The sequence below is a fragment of the Tenrec ecaudatus genome, chromosome 6, assembly GCF_050624435.1.
Source record: "Tenrec ecaudatus isolate mTenEca1 chromosome 6, mTenEca1.hap1, whole genome shotgun sequence".
NCBI lineage: Eukaryota > Metazoa > Chordata > Mammalia > Afrosoricida > Tenrecidae > Tenrec > Tenrec ecaudatus.
The window spans coordinates 80,559,917-80,580,256 of NC_134535.1; the positions used below are offsets into that span (position 1 = coordinate 80,559,917).

At 49.2% G+C, this 20,340-nt stretch overlaps 1 protein-coding gene across 7 annotated transcripts in view; it reads left to right on the forward strand.

Moving 5' to 3' along the window:
* The window catches only part of CSAD (cysteine sulfinic acid decarboxylase), a 46,749-nt gene extending 29,404 nt beyond the window's left edge, over window positions 1-17,345 (forward strand). For all 7 annotated transcript variants that reach the window (XM_075551627.1, XM_075551631.1, XM_075551628.1 and 4 more), the window contains 9 exons: window positions 209-288; window positions 550-604; window positions 14,104-14,220; window positions 14,304-14,368; window positions 14,616-14,697; window positions 15,074-15,273; window positions 15,485-15,536; window positions 15,656-15,745; window positions 16,575-17,345. In XM_075551627.1, the coding sequence (XP_075407742.1) occupies window positions 209-288; window positions 550-604; window positions 14,104-14,220; window positions 14,304-14,368; window positions 14,616-14,697; window positions 15,074-15,273; window positions 15,485-15,536; window positions 15,656-15,745; window positions 16,575-16,748 (915 nt within the window). In that variant the 3' untranslated portion in view covers window positions 16,749-17,345. The remainder of the gene's footprint in view (window positions 1-208; window positions 289-549; window positions 605-14,103; window positions 14,221-14,303; window positions 14,369-14,615; window positions 14,698-15,073; window positions 15,274-15,484; window positions 15,537-15,655; window positions 15,746-16,574) is intronic.
* The last annotated feature ends 2,995 nt before the right edge of the window (window positions 17,346-20,340 follow it).

Below are 20,340 nucleotides of genomic sequence, written 5' to 3' on the forward strand. Positions count from 1 at the left end.
TGCGGTGGCCAGTTGTGTTGGCATCACCGTGAGCTGGTTAGAATTGCAGCCTCTAGGGCCCGCCCCAGACCGCTGCCCCTGTGCCTGCGCAGTAGCAGAGACCAGGGCCAGTGTGCGCATTAGCATCTGAGAAGCCCTGCCATAGCCTTCATCCTCTCTCCTCACCCTGGTCTGCGGGCTCCTCACGCCCCTCTGCCTTCTTTGGCAGTGCCACTACTCCATCAAGAAGGGAGCTGCTTTTCTGGGACTTGGCACCGAAAGCGTTCGAGTGGTCAAGGCAGACGACAGGTGAAAGTCCTCTGTCCACGTGACTCTGCCCTGCTTCCCACATGCCCTCCCTGGGCTATGCACCCTGGTAGACTTATCGCCCTCCCCCTTTCCTGCAGAATGGCCGCTCCTCCCCTCAGTGCCCCTGCCCGCCCTGCTCCTTTTGAGAGAGAGCCAACCCTGGGGTCTCTGCATGGCTAACCCCACCTTCCCCTAGTGAACCGGGCCCCTTCCTGCCCTGAGAACCAATGACTTCTCTAGCCAGCCAGTTTTCTTTTCCAGAGGAAAAATGATCCCTGAGGATCTGGAGAGGCAGATCAGCCTGGCCGAGGCAGAGGTGAGTGAGCAAGGGGCACCAGGCAGCGCTGGACCCCTCCATTCCCTTCTCAGAGTCTGGTTGGAGACCTCCCTCCTCAGGGTGCCTGCCCAAGCTCTCCAGTGCTGCCACAACGGGGACCTCACATGTGAGTGGCTTTAGTGAACAGGTTCCCCTTTCTCTCTCTCTCTCTCTCTCTCTCTCTCTCTCTCTCTCTCTCTCTCTCTCTCTCTCTCTCTCACACACACACACACACACACACACACACACACTTCAGGGGACTAGAAGCCTGAATTCAGGGCGCCCACTCTAGGGGAAGGTGCTCTCTCTCCGTGCTAGGCGAACGTCTTTGGCAAGCATGTGCCCAGTATGTTCCCTTCTGTTTGGGCTTGCCTGCTTAATCTGCTCGTTCTGATCGCAGAAGAGATTGACCGCAGCTCAGAAGACCAAGTCCACTGCCATCCAGTCAATTCCAACCCAGAGAGACCCTGCAGGGCAGAGCAGAGCTGCTCCGTAAGGTTTCCAAGACTGGAAATTCACGTGACCGAGAGGAGACTTCATCAACCTCAGGAAAACTGCTTCCCACTGGGGATTGTAGCCACAGGGGTAGGGATTAGGATTTACACCACATATCTCAGGGGGACATGTTTTAATCCTTCACAGCACCCTTCCCCTCCCTCTTGTGCTCCCCCGTGGGCGTGCTTCCTGGGGAATCTGAAGGGTGCGGGCTCTGGCTGATCTCCGGGACTCAGGTTCGTAGGGAGGATCAGCGTCTGAGAGGCAGATCCAGTTCCTACTGGAGCCCCAGGCAGCACACTAGCAGGCCTTGGAGCCCGAAACACGCTGTGGAAGGTCTTCACGCACAGGGAGTTGGTGAGCCAGTGGTAAAGAATGTAACTTTGAGCAGTGGGAAACGAGGGGACATTAGCGCTCACTCCACTCTGAAGGGATGTAAAAGACTCCTGCTTATCTCTGAGGGCAGTAGGCGTAAATGGTTTGCGCTCATCTACTGGTCAAAAGGTTGGCAGTTCGAACCCACTTCTATAACACATGGGGTCACCACGAATTAGCATCAACTTGATGGTTACCATTCTCGTTGCGTTTTAATACCATTCCCTAGAGAGCCCGGAGGCACAAACAGTTTGAACTTGGCTTCTACCCTAAAGGTGGCAGTTCGAACCCATCCAGTAGCTCCTGATGTGCATAGAATTAGACCCTCTTGTGGTGATGACTTATACATCCATCCCTAGGAGTGGACCTCCTGAGAGCAGGTGGATACAGGTAGCATTGGAGACACTGAATGTTGCTGTTCTTGGTCCCCACTGTTGAGGTAGCCCCAGCTCCCAGCGTCCCTGCATGGTGGCAGCAGAACTACCCCGTGGGAACCTCATGGCTGTACTCTGCACTTTTGTACCGCTAGGGAAGAAAGGCCTGACAAACGGCTTCCTTAGTTCTCAGCATCTGCAGCCCTGGAGCACCTTGACTCCTGGTGCACCTCCCTACTGCCACATGACACCTACCTGTCCTCCACAGTGCTTGCTTCTGGGTCGAACCTGCTTTCCATTCCGCCGAAATTTTAGATTTAGATTTAGATGACACCTTACACTGGTCCCACCTCACCAGCACAACAGAAAGTCATCTTCCCCAATGACACACAGCCACAGGTGTCCTTGGAGGTTAGAATTCCAGTCCTCATCTGGGCGGACTCATCTCGATGCACAGCAGCTCATAGCAGCCCCACAACAGACACCACCCAGTCCTGTGTCCCTCTCGCCATCCGTCACTGCCAGCTTTGAGCCCCTGCTCGGTCCTCCCCGGGAGAGTCTTCTTTTTCACTGGTCCTCTGCCAAACGTGCTGTCCTTCACCAGGACTCGTCCACAGCCCCTATTACAAAGCCTTGCCAGCCTCACTTCTAGGAGTATTCTGGTTGTACTTCCCAGAAAGCCTGGTCTATCCTTTTGGCAGTCCGTGCCACAACCCATATTCTTCACCAGCCCCATAACTGGAATGCTTCCATCATTCCCCCATCTTCCTGGCTCACTGTCCAGCTCCTCTAAACAGAAAACCAAAAACCGAACTCCCTGCCAGTGAGTCAGTGCTGACTCATCGCGGTCGACCTACTGCAGGTTTCTGAGACTGCAGCGGCGGACGGGAGCGGTGACGGAAAAGACGGAGGCGTGGGGCCAGGACACACCTTAGTGACATCTGTGCTCTTGTGCTCTTGAGCACTCTCGCGAGCTCCTTTGCAGCACATTTGCCCAGTGCGATATAGTGTTTGATTTCTGCACTGCTGCTTTGTGGCCATTGCTTCGCGGTCCAGGGAAAACAAAATATTTGACAGCTTCAGTCTTGTCCCCACTCGTGATATTGCCGATTGGTGTATTTCCGAGGGGTGTGTTTCCTAATGTTGAGGTACAATGCATCTGAAGAATACGGTCTTTGATCTTGATCAGCAAGTGCTTCAAGCCCTCTTTCAGCCAGCAAGGCTGTGTCCGTCACCTGTAGATCACAAGTTGGTGAATGGATTTTAAGCTTCTCTATCATCTCTGCTCACGGACCGAGCCAGTTGTATTCCCGTGTGTTCCATTTGGCGAGGTCCCCATGTAAACCTGTTTATGTGGCAGAGAAAAACAATATTTGCAAGGATTAAGTCATTGGTTTGCAAAATTCTAGCATGTCCTCTCCAATGTGATGTCTGTCGCCAAGGCCATGATTCCCAGCTGCGAGTCCCTCCTTGCTTCCACATCCAATCACCAGTAAGGATCAGTGCGTTTTGGCTGCGTGCGTGATCAAGTTCAGACTGCAGAAGTTGGTAGCAGTCTTCACCTTTGTCACTGTTGGCACGTGTGCGTGGTTTGTAACTTGAATAGCGCTTGTGTTAACTGGTCTTCCTTGTGGACGTATAGCTGTGATCCTGTCACGGATAGATAGCACTAGATATTAGCATGGAGCCTGAAATGCTCTTTCACTGCAGTGAATGTGACACCATTCCTTTACGTTTGTCCAACTTCCAATAACAGTTCGTCCCAGATCACTAATGCCTACGATACCGATCTTTCAAGTGTTGCGTTTTATTTTTGATGACTTCCAGTTCTCCTAGATTCATACTTTGTACATTCCATGTTTTCATTGCGAGTGGATATTTGCAGCTGTTTCTTATCATTTTGAGTCACTCCACATCAGCACATGAAGGTCCAGTGAGCTCACTGCACCCACACGATCGAGGTCAACTCCACTTGGAGGGGGCGGCTCTTCCCCAGTGGTGTTTTGAGTGCCTTCCAGCCTGGGGCTGGTGATCCTGTGGCTCTCTGTCCAACAGTGTTCTGCTGCTCCATAAGGTTTGTGAAATGCTGCTTCATTGTGGTTTTGAGTTGCACGTTCCTGATCACTGATGAGGCGGAACATCCTTTTCAAGTAATATTAGCCATTCGTATATCTTGATGAAAATCCATTCGAACCCTCTTTTAAAATTGGGCTATTATTTAGCTGTCTTTATTATGTTGCAGAAGTTCTTTATAGATTATAGTTGTATATTATAATTCTGGCGATAGCTTTGTAGACCCCAAAAGCCAACCTCACTGTCATCAAGTCAATCCCAGCTCATCGAGACCCTATAGGACAGGGCAGAACTGCCCTGGTGGTTTTCTGAGTCTGTCATTATGATTATTTTAATTTTTAATGACATCTTTTATGGTCTCATTGGAAAGTCCTTTTTCCTCCACACCAAACCCTGGCCTCTTTCTTTTCAGTTTCTTTTTAAAAAAAAAAACACGTTTTATTGGCACTTCATGCACATCATACTATTCAATAACTCAATCACACCAAGAAGAGTTGTAGAATCATCAGCACAATCGATTCTAGAACATTTCTTCCTTGGGCTCATTGTTATTCATGGAATTATTTTTTAATCGTGTCAGTACAACAGCATGTTCTGCAGTTCAGCGATTTCTTCATATATAACTCAGTACCACCCATCACCCTCTTCGTGCTGTGCAACCATTCTTTTTTTTTTTTAATCGTTTTATTTGGGGCTTGTACAACCATTCTTAATCTCCTTTTCCAAATTACGGTAACCATTGGTCAAGTCTGGTTTCTTTCTTCCTTTTTTTTTTATTAATCGTTTTCTTGATACGGTCTTCATGTATCACACACGTCCATAGTTAAACCACTTTTCAAAAGAGTTGTATTTGCTTGATCACAGCCGGTTCTAATGCTCCCCCTCCTCCCACATTCATTGTTTGCTCCCCAGGTCCCCTCACTCTGCCTAGCCCCACCCCTACTATATAACCATGGGAGTAGAAAGCCTCGTCTTTCTCTCTAGGAGCAGCGGGTGGTTTCTTTCTTTTTAATATTAAAAAAATCATTTTATTGGGGCTCATACAACGCTTATCACAATCCATACATATATGCATCAGTTGAGTAAAGCACTCATACATTTGTTGCCCTCGTCATTCTCAAAATTCACCTTCCACTTCGGTTCCTGGAATCAGCTCATTTTCCTTTTATCCCTTCCCCTCCCTCCACGCTCCCCCATCCCTCATGAACCCTTAATAGTTTGTAAATTATTATTTTATCTTATCTTACACTGCCAGGCGTCTCCCCTCACCCGCTTTCCTGTTGCCCATCCCCCAGAGAGGAGGCTACACATAGATCCCCTAGAGATCGGTTCTCCCTTTCTACACCCCCTTCCCTCCCGGTGTCGCCACTTCCACCACTGGTCCTGAGGGGTTCGTCTGTCCTGTTTCCAGATCCCTACTGTACCACTGTGCATCCTCTGGTTTAACCAGGTCCGCAAGGTAGAATTGGGATCATGATAATTGGGGGGGAGGAAGCGTTCAGGAACTAGAGGAAGGTTTTGAGTTTCATTGTTGCTACACTGAACCCTGAGTGACTCATCTCCTCCCCACTCCCCCTCTGCAAGGGATGTCCAGCTGTCTACAGATGGGCTTTGGGTCCCATCATGCACTCCCCTCATTCACGGTGATGATCCCCCCCCCCCAGCAGGTGGTTTCTAACAGCAGACCTTACCATCAGCAGTCCAGTGCCTCAGCCACCGTGCTACCAGGGCCCCGTATGGCTACATACAAACAAAACCAAATCCGTGCCATGGAGCCAACGTGGACTCCTAGCCACCCCCGGGGGTTTCCAAGGCGAAAGCTGTTGACGGGCGTAGAGCGCCCAGTCTTTCCCCCACAGAGCTGCTGGTGGTTTCCAACTGCCGACCACGCAGCTGGCAGCCGCCTCGAAACCGCTGCACCACCAGGGCTCCTGTGACGGTGCCGTGAGGGGACTTCAAACAAGTTGCTACACATTTCAAATACCCCCGGCCACCCGTTGAGTTTTGCTTTGCTCTCTTTGTGGTATTTGCTGGGCACCAGCACGTTTTGATTTTGATGAAGGCCGGTTGATCTGTGGTTCCCTTTGGTTGCTGAGCTTTTGGTGTCACACCTAAGAAACCATGGCCTGAGGTGAGGTCACGAAGATACTTCTTCATGTTTCCTTCGAAGGCCTTTATAGTTTTAAAGATGTATCTACGCTCCCTGTTGAGTTAGACATGGTTTGCTTCCAGTTCTCCCAGCACCATGTGTTGAAAAGCCTCTTCTATTAAACAGTCTGTCCTGATAAGGCTTTGCAGTCAGGTTTGACATGAGAAATATGAGTCTTCCAATGTTCTTTTCCAAGACTATTTTGAGTCATCTGAGTGCTTTGAATTTCCATATGAATTTGAGGATTGGTTTGTCACTTTCAGTGAATAAAAAGTCAGCCGGACTTTGAGGGGGTTTCAGTCTGTAGAGGCACAGACATGGCTGTGTTTGCAGTTAGGTCTGGTTTCTTTCACCTCCTTCAACTATGGTTTTCAGGTTCAGAGGACGTGTGCTGTACTTCTTTTCCTGAATGTACTCCTTAAAGTTTTATTCCTCTGGATCTTGTAAATGGCTTTGCTTTAATTTCATCTTCGGACTGTCTCTTGCTACCTGGTAGAAATACTTGGACAGTTGGTAATTGTATGTTGACCTTATACCATGCAAACGTGTGGAGTTTATTTATTAGCTTAGTCTTTTTATCGTGAGTTCCTTTCAGTTCTTCTGTATTATCCATAGCCATGTCATCTTCTTCCTTTCCAATCTGGATACCTTTTCTTTTCTTACCTAATTTCTATGTTAGAACACTCAGGCAGTGCTCATGAGAAGGGGCAAGAGTGAATATCCTCCTCATTCTCAAAGAACTCTCTGCTGTCGAGTCAATTCTGCTGTTGACTCATAGTGACCCCACAGGACAGGGTAGAACCGCCCCTGTGGGTTTCTGAGCCTGTAACTCTTTTAAGGAGTAGAAAGCCTTGTCTTTCTCCTGTGGAGCAGCGGGTGGTTCTGAACTGCTGACCTTGTGTTTAGCAACCAAGCACATAGCCACTATGGCACCAGGGCTCCTTATCTTAGTTGCTGACACTTCGTGAAATGAAGTGACATACTAGCGACGGGCCTTTTGTAGAAGCCCTTTTTCCAAACTGCAGACGTTCTCCTCTGTCCCTGTGAGCGGTGCGAGGACATCGTCCCCACAGTCAGAAGAGAGCTAAAAGGCCTTAAGAAGACAGGAAAGAAAGAAAAGATCAAAGTGGAGGTCAGAAGAGACTCTGCCCCTGCTCTTAATCATAGAGCAGCTACGGCAAATGGAAGAATGACGCAATCAAGGAGCTGGCCAGAAAATGTCAAAGGGCAGCTCGAGAAGACAAAGCCAAGTATTATGACGAAATGTGCCAGGACCTAGAATTAGAAAGCCCCCAAGGGAAGAACGCGCATGCTCAGTGTATCTGAAGCAGAAAGAACTCAGGAAAATAAAAATCCAAGCCTCGAATTGCAATTTTGGAAAATTCTATGGGCAAAATATTGAAAGGTGCAGGAAGGACCCGGAGAAGATGGAAGGAATGCAGAGTCACTGTACCAGGAAGAACTAACTGACAAAAAAAAGGACTAATTGACAGTCCACCATGTCAGGAGGTAGCATACGATCCAAAACCAGTGATGCTGAAGGAAGACGTTCAAGCTGAAGGCATTAGCCAAAAACAAGGCTCCAGGAACACCGTTGACATGTTCCCGAATGCTGAAAAAGCACTCATCTATGCCAGGAAATTTGGAAGACAGCTCCTTGCCTAACTGACTGGCAGAGAGCCATATTTGTACCCATTCCAAAGAGAGGTGACCCAACAGAATGCTCAAAGTGTAAAACGTTATTATTGGTATCTCACACAAGTAAATTTTTACTAAGATCATCCAACATTGAATGCAGCAGCACACTGACAGGGAGCTGCCAGAAGTTCAGGCCGGATTCAGAAGAGGATGTGGAGCGAGGGCTATCATTGCTGATGTCAGATGATCTTGGCTCAAAGCACAGAATTACCAGAAAGATGTTTACTTGCATTTCATCGACTATGCAAAGCCATTCAACCGTGTGGACCATAATAAACTGTGGTTTATAGACCTTGAGAAGAAGAGGAATTCTGGGACACTTCACTGCTCTTTTGGAACTTGTGCGTGGATCCAGAGGGAATTGTGTGAACAGAACAAGGGAACGCTACATGGTTTAACTCAGAAAAAGGGTGCACCTGGGTTGTGTTCTCTCACCCCACTTGTTCAATTCAACCTGTGTGCTGAGCAGATCACCCGAGAAGCGGAGTAGAGAAGAGGAGTGCGGCATCAGGATGGGAGGGAGGCGTATTCACAACCTGTGGTGTGCAGATGGCACGGCCTTTCTTGCTGAACGTGCGGACCAGCTGAAGCACTTGCCAATGAGAGTCAAGGATTGTAGCCAGTAGTGTGGGTTATAGCTCAATGTAAGGAAGACCAAAATTCTCACAAGTGGACCGACAGGTAACATCACGATACGTGGATAAAGGTTTGAAGGTGTCAAGGATTCTGTCTGTCTTGGATCCACAAATCAATGCCCAGAGAAGCAACAATCAAGAGGTAAAAGATGTATTGCATTCGGTTACTCTTTGTGCAAGACCTCTTTAGAACATTGAAGAGCAAGATGTTTCTTTGAGGACTGAGGCGTGCCTGACCCACGCCGATGGCATGCTCCACCGCCTCATACGCATGTGAAAGTTGGACATTGAACAAGCAAGCCCATCGAAGAATCCATGCCTCTGCACTGTGGTGCTGGAGAAGAATATTGAAAGGACCATGGACTGCTAAAAGACAAACTGATCTATTTTGGAAGAAGTAAGGCCAGAGTGCTCCTGGGCAAGGATGGCCGGCCTTGGTCTTACATACTCTGTTCCTATTGGCCTGGGAGAAGGCCGTGCTGTTTGGTGAAGTGGAGGGGCGGTGAAATAGAGGAAAGCCCTTGACGAGAGGGGCTGACCGCGGCTCCACAGATGGGCTCAGGCATCGGAGCAGTGAGGCTGGGGCAGGCCGCGCAGGGTTTCCTTCTGCGGTGCACGGGCCACTGGGTGCTGGAGCCGGTTCTACGGTACCTAACAATGCAACAAGTGTTTGCCTCGTGAAGGGTGTTGGAGTTTGTCATTTTGCCTCCTGCATCTGTTGAGATTATCATATGTTTTTAAAAATCTTTAGTCCTGTTAATAATAGTGTGTTACATTAATTGATTTGGGGGTATTAAACCAACTTTGCCCTCCTAGGGTAAATCTCGCTTTGTTGTGGTGTCTAATCTTTCTCTGTTGCCGGATCTCGTTTGCTAGTGTTTAGAACTTTGTTTCATCTGTAAGAGCTATTGGCCTGCAGTTTTCCTGCGATGTTTTTCATCAGATTTTGGTGTAAGGGCGTAACAGTACTGACCTCAGAGGGGCTGGAAAGCCTTCCTTCCGTCAGTCTAAATGTTTGATAAAATGTTTAAATGTTGGATAAAGATTCATCAGTGAAGTCATTTAGAACTAGAATCGTTTTGTGTGCCAATTTTTGGTTTTGCTTTTAACCAATCTCTGCCTAAGTGTTTGTGTTTGAATTTTTTTTTCACTTTGTTTAGTAAAAAATTAAAATTGTTTGAATGAGCATGAGCTGTGGCTTTAACAATCAGACAGACCTGGGTTTAAATCCCAACCCTACTCCCTTCTGCTTGGGAAAGTGTCTTTTATATCTTTTTAAAAAATTATAGTTTTGTGGCATCTATATCTGGATATGATTTATATCCAGATATAAATAAATATATATCTCTTTCTCTGTCTCTCTCTCTATATATATAAAACAAAACTTTGCCACTTCAACTGTTTTTGAATGTACACTTCACGGACGTTATTTATACTGCTTCTGTTAGGCAACCATCGCCCCTGTAAAGTCCCAATTTTATTTCATTACCCAGAAGAGGAACTCAGTGCTCCTTAAGCAATACCTCCCCTTGCCCTCACCCCTGCCCCAGTTAAGGATGGCTAAACTTGGGCTCCTGCGTATTTGCTTATTTTGGATATCTCACATAAATGGGATTGATATAATATTTATCCTTTTGTGGCTGGCTTACTTCACTCGCCCTGTTTTCAAGGTTTGCGCATGTCCTAGCATATTTCAGACCTTTCCGTTCATTCTCGCCAGTGTGGGGTCCAGCTGGACCCCCAGAAGGTCAGTGGTTGAACCCGCCAGCTGCATACTCTGCTTCAGTGTAAGTCACAGCCTTGAGGGGACCGATGGCGATGATTGACACAAAACCACCACCCCACCCCAACCAGGGGGACCAATAACAGAGACCAGGGGGAGGGAGACAGCGGTCAATGTAAGATATGAAAACAACAATAATAATTGATCAAGGGGTCACGAGGGGGGGAGGGAGGAGGAGGGGAGAGGAGCTGATACCAAGGGCTCAAATGGAAAGTAAATCTTTAGAAAATCATGATGACAACCCATGTACAAATATGCTCGATGCAGTAGATTGTGGGTTGTTATAAGAGCTGTAAGAGCCCCAATAAAATGATCTTAAAGAAAAGTTGCAGTCTTGGAGACCCTGTGGGGCCATGCTACTCTGTCGCGTCGAGCCCTCCGGGGGTTGAGTCACCCCACGGCAGTGGGCTAGGTTTGGGGTTTGGGTGTGCATGCATGTAGTAGCACAGTTTCCTCTAGTCATCTCTTCTTTGTTTGTTATTTTCAAATCATTTTATTGAGGGCTCATACAACTCATCACAATCCATCCATCCATCCATTGTGTCAAGCACATTTGTGCATTTGTTGCCATCATTATTTTCAAAACATTTGCTTTCTACTTGAGCCCTTAATATCAGCTCCTCATTTTTCCCCTCCTTCCCCACTCCCCTCTCCCTCTTGAGCCCTTGATAATTTATAAATTATTGTTTTGTCATATCTTACACTGTCTAATGTCTCCCTTCACCCACTTTTCTGTTGTCTGTCCCCCAGGGAGGAGGTTATATGTAGATCCTTATAATTAGTTCCCCCCTTCCAACCCACCCTTACTCTACCCTCCCAATATCTCCACTCTCACCACTGGTCCTGAAAAGATCATCCGCTCTGGATTCCCTGTGTTTCCAGTTCCTATCTGTACCAGGGTACATCCTCTGGTCTAGCCAGATTTGTAAGGTAGAATTGGGATCATAAGAGTGGGGGGGGGGAGGCATTTAAAAACTAGAGAAAAGTTGTATGTTTCATTGTTGCTGCACTACACCCTGACTGCCTTGTCTCCTCCCCTTGACTCTTCTGTAAGGGGATGTCCAGTTGCCTACAGGTGGGCTTTGTTGTCCCCAATCTGCACTCCCCCTCTTTCACAGTGACATGATTTTTTGTTCTTTGATGCCTGATACCTGATCCCATCAACACCTCATGATCACACAGGTTGGTGTACTTCTTCCATGTGGGTTTTGTTGCTTCTCAACTACATGGCCTCTTGTTTATCTTCAAGCCTTTAAGAATCCAGACGCTATCACTTTTGATAGCTGGGCACCATCAGCTTTCTTCATCACATTTGTTTATGCACCCTCTTTGTCTTCAGCTTTCGTCTTAGGAAGGTGAGCATCCTGGAATGCCAGTTTAATAGAACCAAGTATTCTTGCATTGAGGGAGTAATTGAGTGGAGGCCCAATGTCCATCTGCTACCTTAATACTAATCCTATAAATATATGCACATAGCTCTATTTCCCCATCATCATATATAAATATATTTACATATGTACCTGCCTGCATTTAGACCTTTATAAATGCCCTTTGCCTCCTAGTTCTTTCCTCTATTTCCTTTTACTTTCTTATACTCTCCTCCCCATTGATTTTTGATCACTTGTTCCCTTGTCCCTGGGTTTGTTAACAGAACTTACTTTTCCCTGCATCCCCGTCTCCCATGTCCTGCTGGGCACCATCGGTCCCATTGCTTTCTCCTCCAGATTGTCTATCCCACCTATCTTATCTAGATAGACTTGCTCTGGTAATAATATGCACAAAAACAAGACAGAGCAAAAGAAAACAAAACAACACAACAAAAAACCAATGACAAAAAAAAGAAAAAGAAAAGCCTGTAAATAGTTCAAGGTTTGTTTGTTGACCTTTAGGTACTTTTCTGGTTGAATCTGATGGGGTACCACGCCCTGGCCTGAAATTCTATTTTTGATATTCCCTCGGGACTTCCTTGCTCTGTTCCCTTTGTTGTTCTGCTGCACACCCTTAGTGTTTTGCCTCGGTGTGGTGGGGTCAGATGGGGTGCAGTTCCCTCACTGTGTCTCTAGTGTTGTCCCCCGTCCGTCTATGGGTCTGTGAGGGATGTCGTGTTTCATAGTGGGGCCGGCCATATGGTCCTCTCTGTGCATTGGCTGCTCTGAGCGGGAATATCATCCTCAAGGCCAGGTGGATCAGGATGTGCTCCACTCTCTCTTCCTCCCCCTTCATTTGCTTCTGTGTGCTCTGATCAGACATGTCCCTCTCCCAGAACTGCAGCGTCAGGGCTGTCCTCTGAAGTGGATTCTTCTGGGGGGAGGAGCGGCTGTCCAGGAAGTTGTGATTGGGGCCGCCCCTGAGACCTGCAGTCATCTCTCGACGGCTTTTGGCTGTGTGGACATGCCGCCGTGAGCACATTTGAGGCCCCACTTCCGATTCTTTTGGGTGTATTCGGAAGAATGAAGTTGCTGGCTCATAGGAGGGTCCTGGGTTTACCTTTTTGAGGAACCCACGGACTGCTTTCCACTTGACAATCCCACGAGCCACGGAGGAGGGTGTCAGTGTTTCCACTTGCTCTCCACCCCGTGGCGCTGGCAGTTTTCTGAGAATAGCGGTGCTCCTGGGGGTGAAGCGGTGTCTGACTGTGGTTTTGATTGGTGCGAGTGATTACTGAGAAGACCGGGTGGCACAGTAATGCTTTGGGCTGCCGACCCCAGCCTGTCCGCTTCTGAGTGAGGGGAGAAGGCTGCGGCTCCCTGAAGACGCGCAGCCGTGGAGGCCCAAGGGGGCCCTTCAGCTGTGACCTCTAGGGCCGTCCAGAGTCGGCGGTGACTCCGTGGCAGTGTGCGCTTTTCTTTGCCTTTTTCATTTGCGTGACTGATGACACTGAACATGTTTTCATATGCTTATCGGCCCTGTGTGTATCTTCTTTCAAATATCCCACTGATTTGGCTTCCCCTCTCTCATCGTGGCTGAAGTACGCAGAGAGAACCTCCGCCTTCTCCACCAGCTCCCTGTAGAATCCAGCGGCACTGATTAGGGCCTTTAACTTGCTCCGTCATCCTTACTGCCCTTTGCCGAATCATTCCCCCGCCTTTAACTCTCCAGGCAAAAACTACCTTCCCTGCTTCCGCCTGCCCCAGAGAACTGCTGATAGTGTTTGCTCGTTTCTTACAGCCGTGGGGGCTTTGCACCGGACTCGTTTTCCCTGCGCACGGTGCGTCGTGGAGGGCTAGTATATTCTGCGTGTGCACTGACCACGTGTGCTTCTCCCGTGCCTGTGGGCGAGCAGTGCGCTTCTCTGCACCTTCGGGCCGCTTTGAAGATAGGTCCTTGAAGCACCTTCTACCATCTGGGTAGTGAATGCTGCTAAATGCCTGCCTCCCGAATATTTCATCCCAATCTGTCGGTTTTCTCACTTGAGAAAGTCCTTTGATGTTCAAAGGGGCTCACTTTTATGAAATGCAGCTTTGCTGTTTCGCCTGTGGTTGCTTACGCTGCCGCTGCGCTTTTTAAGAGGCTACGTTAAAAGGTAGATCCCCGAGCATGGCTCCTGTCTTTTCTGAGAATTTCACAGTTTTAGTTCTTACGTTTAGGTCTTTGATCTATTTTTTATTTCATTGGTGGGGGGAATGGAGAGCTCAGTTTAATACATTTTTGTCCAAACATTCTTAGGATTGATACCATTTTGATTTAACTTTATATGCGGCAAAAGATCTGGGCCCGACTTGCCCACTGTTAAGTTGGACAAGTCTCTCAACACTCCAAACGCACTTGTCCCTGCCTGCAGAGTAAAGGGGGAAATGCCGCATTGTTCTGGTGCTGAAATGGACAGTCAGGTCAGACATGCAAAGAGCTCAGAAGGAGGCCCAGTAGCTGTTCCGATGACCCATGGCCTGCTTCACCCCTCTGCATCTTTGCCACAGGGTGCTGTGCCCTTCATGGTCAGTGCCACTTCAGGCACCACTGTGCTGGGTGCCTTTGACCCCCTGGAGGCAATTGCTGATGTCTGCCAGCGCCATGGGCTGTGGCTACACGTAGATGTGAGTGAGACTGCGGCCTGGGGGGGCGGGGGGGGGGGGACCGAGCCAAGGCCTGGGCCCATGTTGCACCTCCTGCTCCACAGGCTGCCTGGGGCGGGAGCGCCCTGCTGTCACAGACACACAGGCATCTTCTGCATGGAATCCACAGGTGGGTAGGGGCCTCTTCCCCCTGGATCCCACCTTCAGATTCTTGATCCAGAGGCTCGCCATGTCCAGGGGCTAGGGATGGGGGTTGGTTGGGGCTAGGAGGCCAGACATGGGAAGTCTTCCTGAATAGGTGGGACGAAGCTGAGGCTAGAGGGTCCTTCACAGGAAGCGGGGGATGGAGTGGGGTGGACTCTGGCTGGGCAGCTTGAGGAGGGGCCGGCAGATGATCTGCACTCTGCTCCCCCCAGGGCGGACTCTGTGGCCTGGAATCCCCACAAGCTCCTCACGGCAGGCCTGCAGTGCTCAGCTCTTCTTCTCCAAGATACCTCGGTGGGACCACCTCTGCCCTATCATCGACCCTGCCCCAACCCCAGCTGCCACTCTGTCTGCTTCCACCCCACCTGAGGGGGGTGGGCTCAGGGCTTGCTGTGTTCTTCATCATCCCGCCTGAATCGGAATCGCTGTCAACACTCTGATCCCACCCCATCAGGCCCCTTCCCCCTCCCTCTCCTAGCGGCCTTTCTTTATCCAGAGGAAAGAGTGTCCAGCTTGAAGTCCCAACAGGGAGGACCCTACAAGGGTTTGGGAAGAACTCGGCCTTGGGGGAAAGTCAGAGGACGGGTTCTGAGTCGCCTGGTGGGCTGAGCTCAGCGATTCCCACCCGGCACAGCCCACCAGGACCTGACCATCCACCCACCCTGCACAGAATCTGCTCAAGCGCTGCCACGGGTCCCAGGCCAGCTACCTGTTCCAGCAGGACAAGTTCTACGATGTGGCTCTGGACACCGGGGACAAAGTGGTGCAGTGTGGCCGCCATGTGGACTGTCTGAAGCTGTGGCTCATGTGGAAGGCGCAGGGGGGACAGGGGCTGGAGCAACGTGTCGACCGGGCCTTTGCCCTTGCCCGGTACGAGGGGGGAGGGCAGTCCAGCCCCTCCTCTCTCAAGATCTGTCTCGCCCTCTCTGCCTGCTTTCAGGGTTCCCCCAACACCCCCTTCTTGCTCTCAGTGTCTCTGCTGCATTCTGTGAGTGTCCACCTTTTTACCACCCCAATCTATTTTTTCTCACACATCCTGTTTCCGTCTTTTCTCCTTCACCTGACTTCTCCCTGTTTTCAGGTACCTTGTGGAGGAGATAAAGAAGAGGGAAGGATTTGAGTTAGTCATGGAGGTATGGCACCAAGCCCCTCCTAGCACCCGAGGCCCCACGGGGTGCTGGGTAGGGAGAGGGGAACCCGCCCTTCTTCCTCAGCTTATGCCATTCTTCTTACCCTTCCTCCTTCCTGCCAGCCCGAGTTTGTCAACGTATGCTTCTGGTTCGTGCCCCCCAGCCTACGGGGCAAACAGGAGAGCCCCGATTACGGTGAAAGGCTGGCTAAGGTAACCCAGTTCAGGAAACCATTGTAGCCGATGCGCTTTCGCCCCCTGCTGGCTCTGCATGGCATGGCAGGCCCCTTGGCTGGTCGCTGGGGACTAGGAGAAAACACCAGCGTCTCTCTCTCTTGTTTTAATAGAGGGGAACAAGGTATGTTTGTGGGAAGTTAAGAATAGGGGAGAGGTCCCTAGTGTGCAGACCCGTCACTGGGAGCTCAGGCCCGGACCAACAGCAGGCAGAGAGATCCCAGGAGAGCTTGACTGGCTGATGCTGGGAACCAAACCACCAGGACGGACCAGACGATTCAAACGGAACAACCTTCCCTTGCCCTTGAGATTTGATGCTGTTTCCGAGGACCACTACCCCTGTTTGAAAGCACTGTGTCCAAAGTACATGCTCCCTCACAGGTGCAGGTGGAAGCCAGCACAGGGATCAGGCCAGGGGTCAAGGTGTTATGGATGCATGAGGCTGAAAGGTAGCCCCCGAGCAGTGCTGGGAACCAGGGGAAGGTCAGGGCTTGGCAGAAACGGATGGCATGCTTGGAGATGGGAAGGTGGAGGGAAAACAGAGTAGGATCGACCATCTGCTTCTGGAAATCAACTCATGAAAACCCCGTGGGTCTCAGTGGTCAAGTCTGCAGTCCGTTGGGACTGACTGGACAGCAGCTGGCCGCCGCCACCAGTGAGCAGGCCCAGCACCGTCCATGAGCCAGGAGGGCCTCCTCAGGAACGTGGTGGGGTGGGGAGGGGAGGGAAAGCATCCATTTGTCTTGGGGCCGGGGGCCTAGCTAGGAGAACAGCCCGCCCCCCCTGACTACAGGCTGCCTCCCCACAGGTGGCCCCCATGCTCAAGGAACGTATGGTGAAGGAGGGCTCCATGATGATTGGCTACCAGCCCCACGGGGCCCGGGGCAACTTCTTCCGCATGGTTGTCGCCAACCCCACGCTGACCCAGGCTGACATAGACTTCCTGCTAGACAGGCTGGAATGGCTAGGCCAGGACCTGTGAGCCTCCCGTCTGGCCGCTGGCCTTGGAAGCCACGTCTCATCTCACCCATCTCCCTCTGTCCTTTCCTGCCACCCTTCTCTTTCTGGAAAACAAAATGACCTTGACCATGTTACTCACACTGACCCCCGACTCCTCCACTAAACCTTGGCCGTCGTCATCGTCACTGTCATTGTCAGCTGCCACCAGCCAGTCCTGACTCAGGTGACGCCATGTGTGCCCAGCCGGCCACCCCAGAGGGCTTTCAGCGTAGCCGCGGATGGGAAACCCCAAACCCGTGGTCTACCCAGGTGGTACAACGTGATTGTGCCCTGAACACAGTGTGTTTAAAAGAGAACGTTTATGGACTCTAGAGGGAAAAACCTCATCATTATATTGAAAAGCTGATGTGAGATTTTCTCTATAGTAAAACCTGAATTCTGTTTAGAAAGACACAGGAAAAGGCTGGCGAAATGAAAATGCCCAAACGTGCCTAGCTTCCTCTGGGAAGGAATGGAGGCAGTTTTCTGTCTACTTCTTTATGTCTTTTGCACCCCCTCTTAGATAATTCATATGCATTATGTTTATAACACGAAATAATAAAGTTAAAGTTCAATTATAGTCTCATGGAATGTTGTGGATTTTGTTATCTTTCAGCTCAACCAAACAAGGTCGAATATACTTTTTTCCCTTCTGGGGGGAAATGTGGAGGGGGGTGGATAGGGTGGAGTGTGGTAAATGTCAGAGAGTCTAAAAATGGGAAGAAATCCCCCCCCCCATAATCTTTAGTGAGAGGGCAAAAACCAAACGTGGAGTTCTCGTGGGGAGTGGGGAAGGAGGGAGAAAAATTAGGAGCTGATAGAGGGGACTGTCTATCAATACTGTCGCTGGCTTTCATGACAGGCAAGTCAGCAGGAGAAGAGCCCATGTCGCAACAATGGCAGGGCAGGGGCCGAGCTGGCCGCACCTCAGAGTCCAGTGCAGAAGAGGTCTGCAGAGGCTGCTTGGTCTCGAGACTCTTCACTCTCTACGGGAGAAGAAAGCCCTGTTGGTCTCCCAAGGAGCTGCTAGTGGTTTTGAACAGATGACCTTGAGGTTAGCAGCCCACCAAGGAAGCAGCACACCACCAGTGCTCCCAGCCAAACAAGCGATAGGGCTAAAGCGGATACCAACAGGGAGGAATGTCCTTCTCAGTGCAACCAGCTGTATGAGGCCACAAGGGCAGCATTTGTTCAGAAACAAACACCAGCAGGAGGATGCGGGGGGGAAAAAAGGAACAGAGATGCTCCCCCCCTGGGAAGAGGGGGAAAGGGGTCTTGAAGGCTCCACAATCACCACCATAACACAAATGTGTGTAGGCTGTAGACTGGAAGGCTAATGTGCTCTGCGAACCCTCGCGCGGCAGTGGAGATGGCTAAAGCAAATGAATTGCACTTCAATAACGAGGGATCCCTGATTGTATCTGAGAGCAGAGCCCTGTCCATTTATAACTCCTTAAAAAATCCCGTACACACAGACACGCACCAAAACTTACCTGCTGTGACTGAAGCAGTAGAAACCAAGTCAAATATAAAAACAAAACCAGCAACGGAGCCACTGTGAGGTCCTTGGAACTCACGGTTAGTTGGGGGATGAGGCAGTTAGCTACACAAGTTACCAAGTACAAATTGCAAACCCAGTCCTAAAAATACCATTTATGAAAACAATAAAATGCACATGTGAAAGTCATCGAGACCCAGCGGAAGAGGCAAATGCAGAGGAGAAACCATGGCAAAAGAACATCCAAGCCATAAGCCTAATTCTCTTGACCATTTGAGGTTTTACTATTTATAAGTTATTAAGAATTCACCTATCAGTTTGTTATCCTTGGTGCAAATGGTATTTTTATTTCTTCTAACTTAGGAAATTGTTTTGCAACATTCTTAATTTGAAGTACAAGTCTTGATTTAAATGCATCTGTATGTCTGCAAAAATGACTCAAATATAAATATAGTAAAAAAGCAAATGAAAACAAAAACACCCGTTATTTTTAACTCAAAGCAGATCCAGGAAGTAGAAGCAAGAACAAACTTCAGATTGCTTGAGTCATTTCTATTTGAGAAGTATTTTTAAAAGAAGGCCAGAAAGACAGGACATAAAAACCAATCACCTATTTTTTTTCCAAGTTCATAAAACTCTTGGTATTTTTCTTCTGTGCCCAAAATTCAACTGGGAAACCTCTGGATTTAACGATCACAGTCGGGCTGGCTGTCTTTCCATCCCGGCCCCACCAACTTTTCTTGAATATTTCTTGATGGGTAATCCCTCCCCTTGTTGAATTGAAGATTCAACAAGTGCTCAGCTGCTACCCGTGAGGTTAGTGGTGAGAACACATCTTCCACTCCTGGCAAAAAGATGTGTGAACACGCTTAGCTTAATGTTCTACAATTGATCTCTCTGGGTTCCCATATCCCTGCGATGACTGCACAGGACTCAAAGGCAAAATGCATGATTAAAGGGTTTATTAAGAGACTTAGCTCCACTTCTCTCCGTCAGAAGTTCAGCTTCCCCAATTGAGTGCCCAGGGCCAGCCCACTCCACAAGCCAGCCCCCTGTAGCGCAAGTCTATCACTCCGTCCACGCTCGGGCCCCTGGTTCTGCTACTGCTCCTCCAATGGTATGGCAGGCTTCGGGATCCAGGAGGTTTACTGTGCAGGGACCTCGGATCTAGAGATCCTGGCACCACTCCTGCTTTTTGCTGGTAATGAGATCCCTCCTTTTGCTTCTCAGAGGACTCATTTCATACGCAGCAGGATGCCACTCCCAGGGAATCCTATTCGCACTTACTCACAGGTGAATTCTGTCAGGATGTTCCCCCCACCTTCTTTCCAGACCCATGCGGGGAAAACCTTCATATGTCCTGCGTCTTGGTTTGTTATAACCATATATGAAAGTTAACTCTGGTGTGGAAATGCTCTTAATGTCAATTGGGTGGGGAAAAGGAGGAGATACAGATCAGTATCAGGAATGAGAGGTGACGCCATCACAAACTCTAAAAAGGACAGTGAGAAACTAGTGCAGATCAAATTTTCCAGTCTAGAAGAAATGGACATTTTTGAAAGACATAAACTATGTGCTTAAGAAAAATTGGTAACCCAAATAGCCCTCATGTATCGAAGGGAGTGAATCTGTAGTTTAAACCTCCTCTCCCCTAAAGAAAACCCCACCACCAATATCTGGCGCACGCCGGAACACTGAAGTCTGTCTGCACTGGCAGCCGGTACCAGCATCACCTAGGTCCCACGGCTAGAACAGGACTGGCTCTGAAGGGAAATGGAAATACAACTCTCACTTCATTTATGAAAAAATTCACTTGCTAAAAAAAATCTAAAGGACATCCTTCAGATCCTGGTGATTTTATTTGTTTGTAAAAATATATCTGTGACTCTGGAAGAATTTTTAAATTGTTGAGAGGGCCAGGGGTGCCCCTTCTGGCTCACAAGTTTGCTGACCTCTGGGCTAGAACATCCCGTGGGATGTTTTGCGGATCTTTTCAGAGCCACCTACTGATTTCCTTGGTTTTTTCTCCCCCCTTGTCTTGTGTTCTGTTTCGTTCGTTCCTGCTCTAACCTTCATG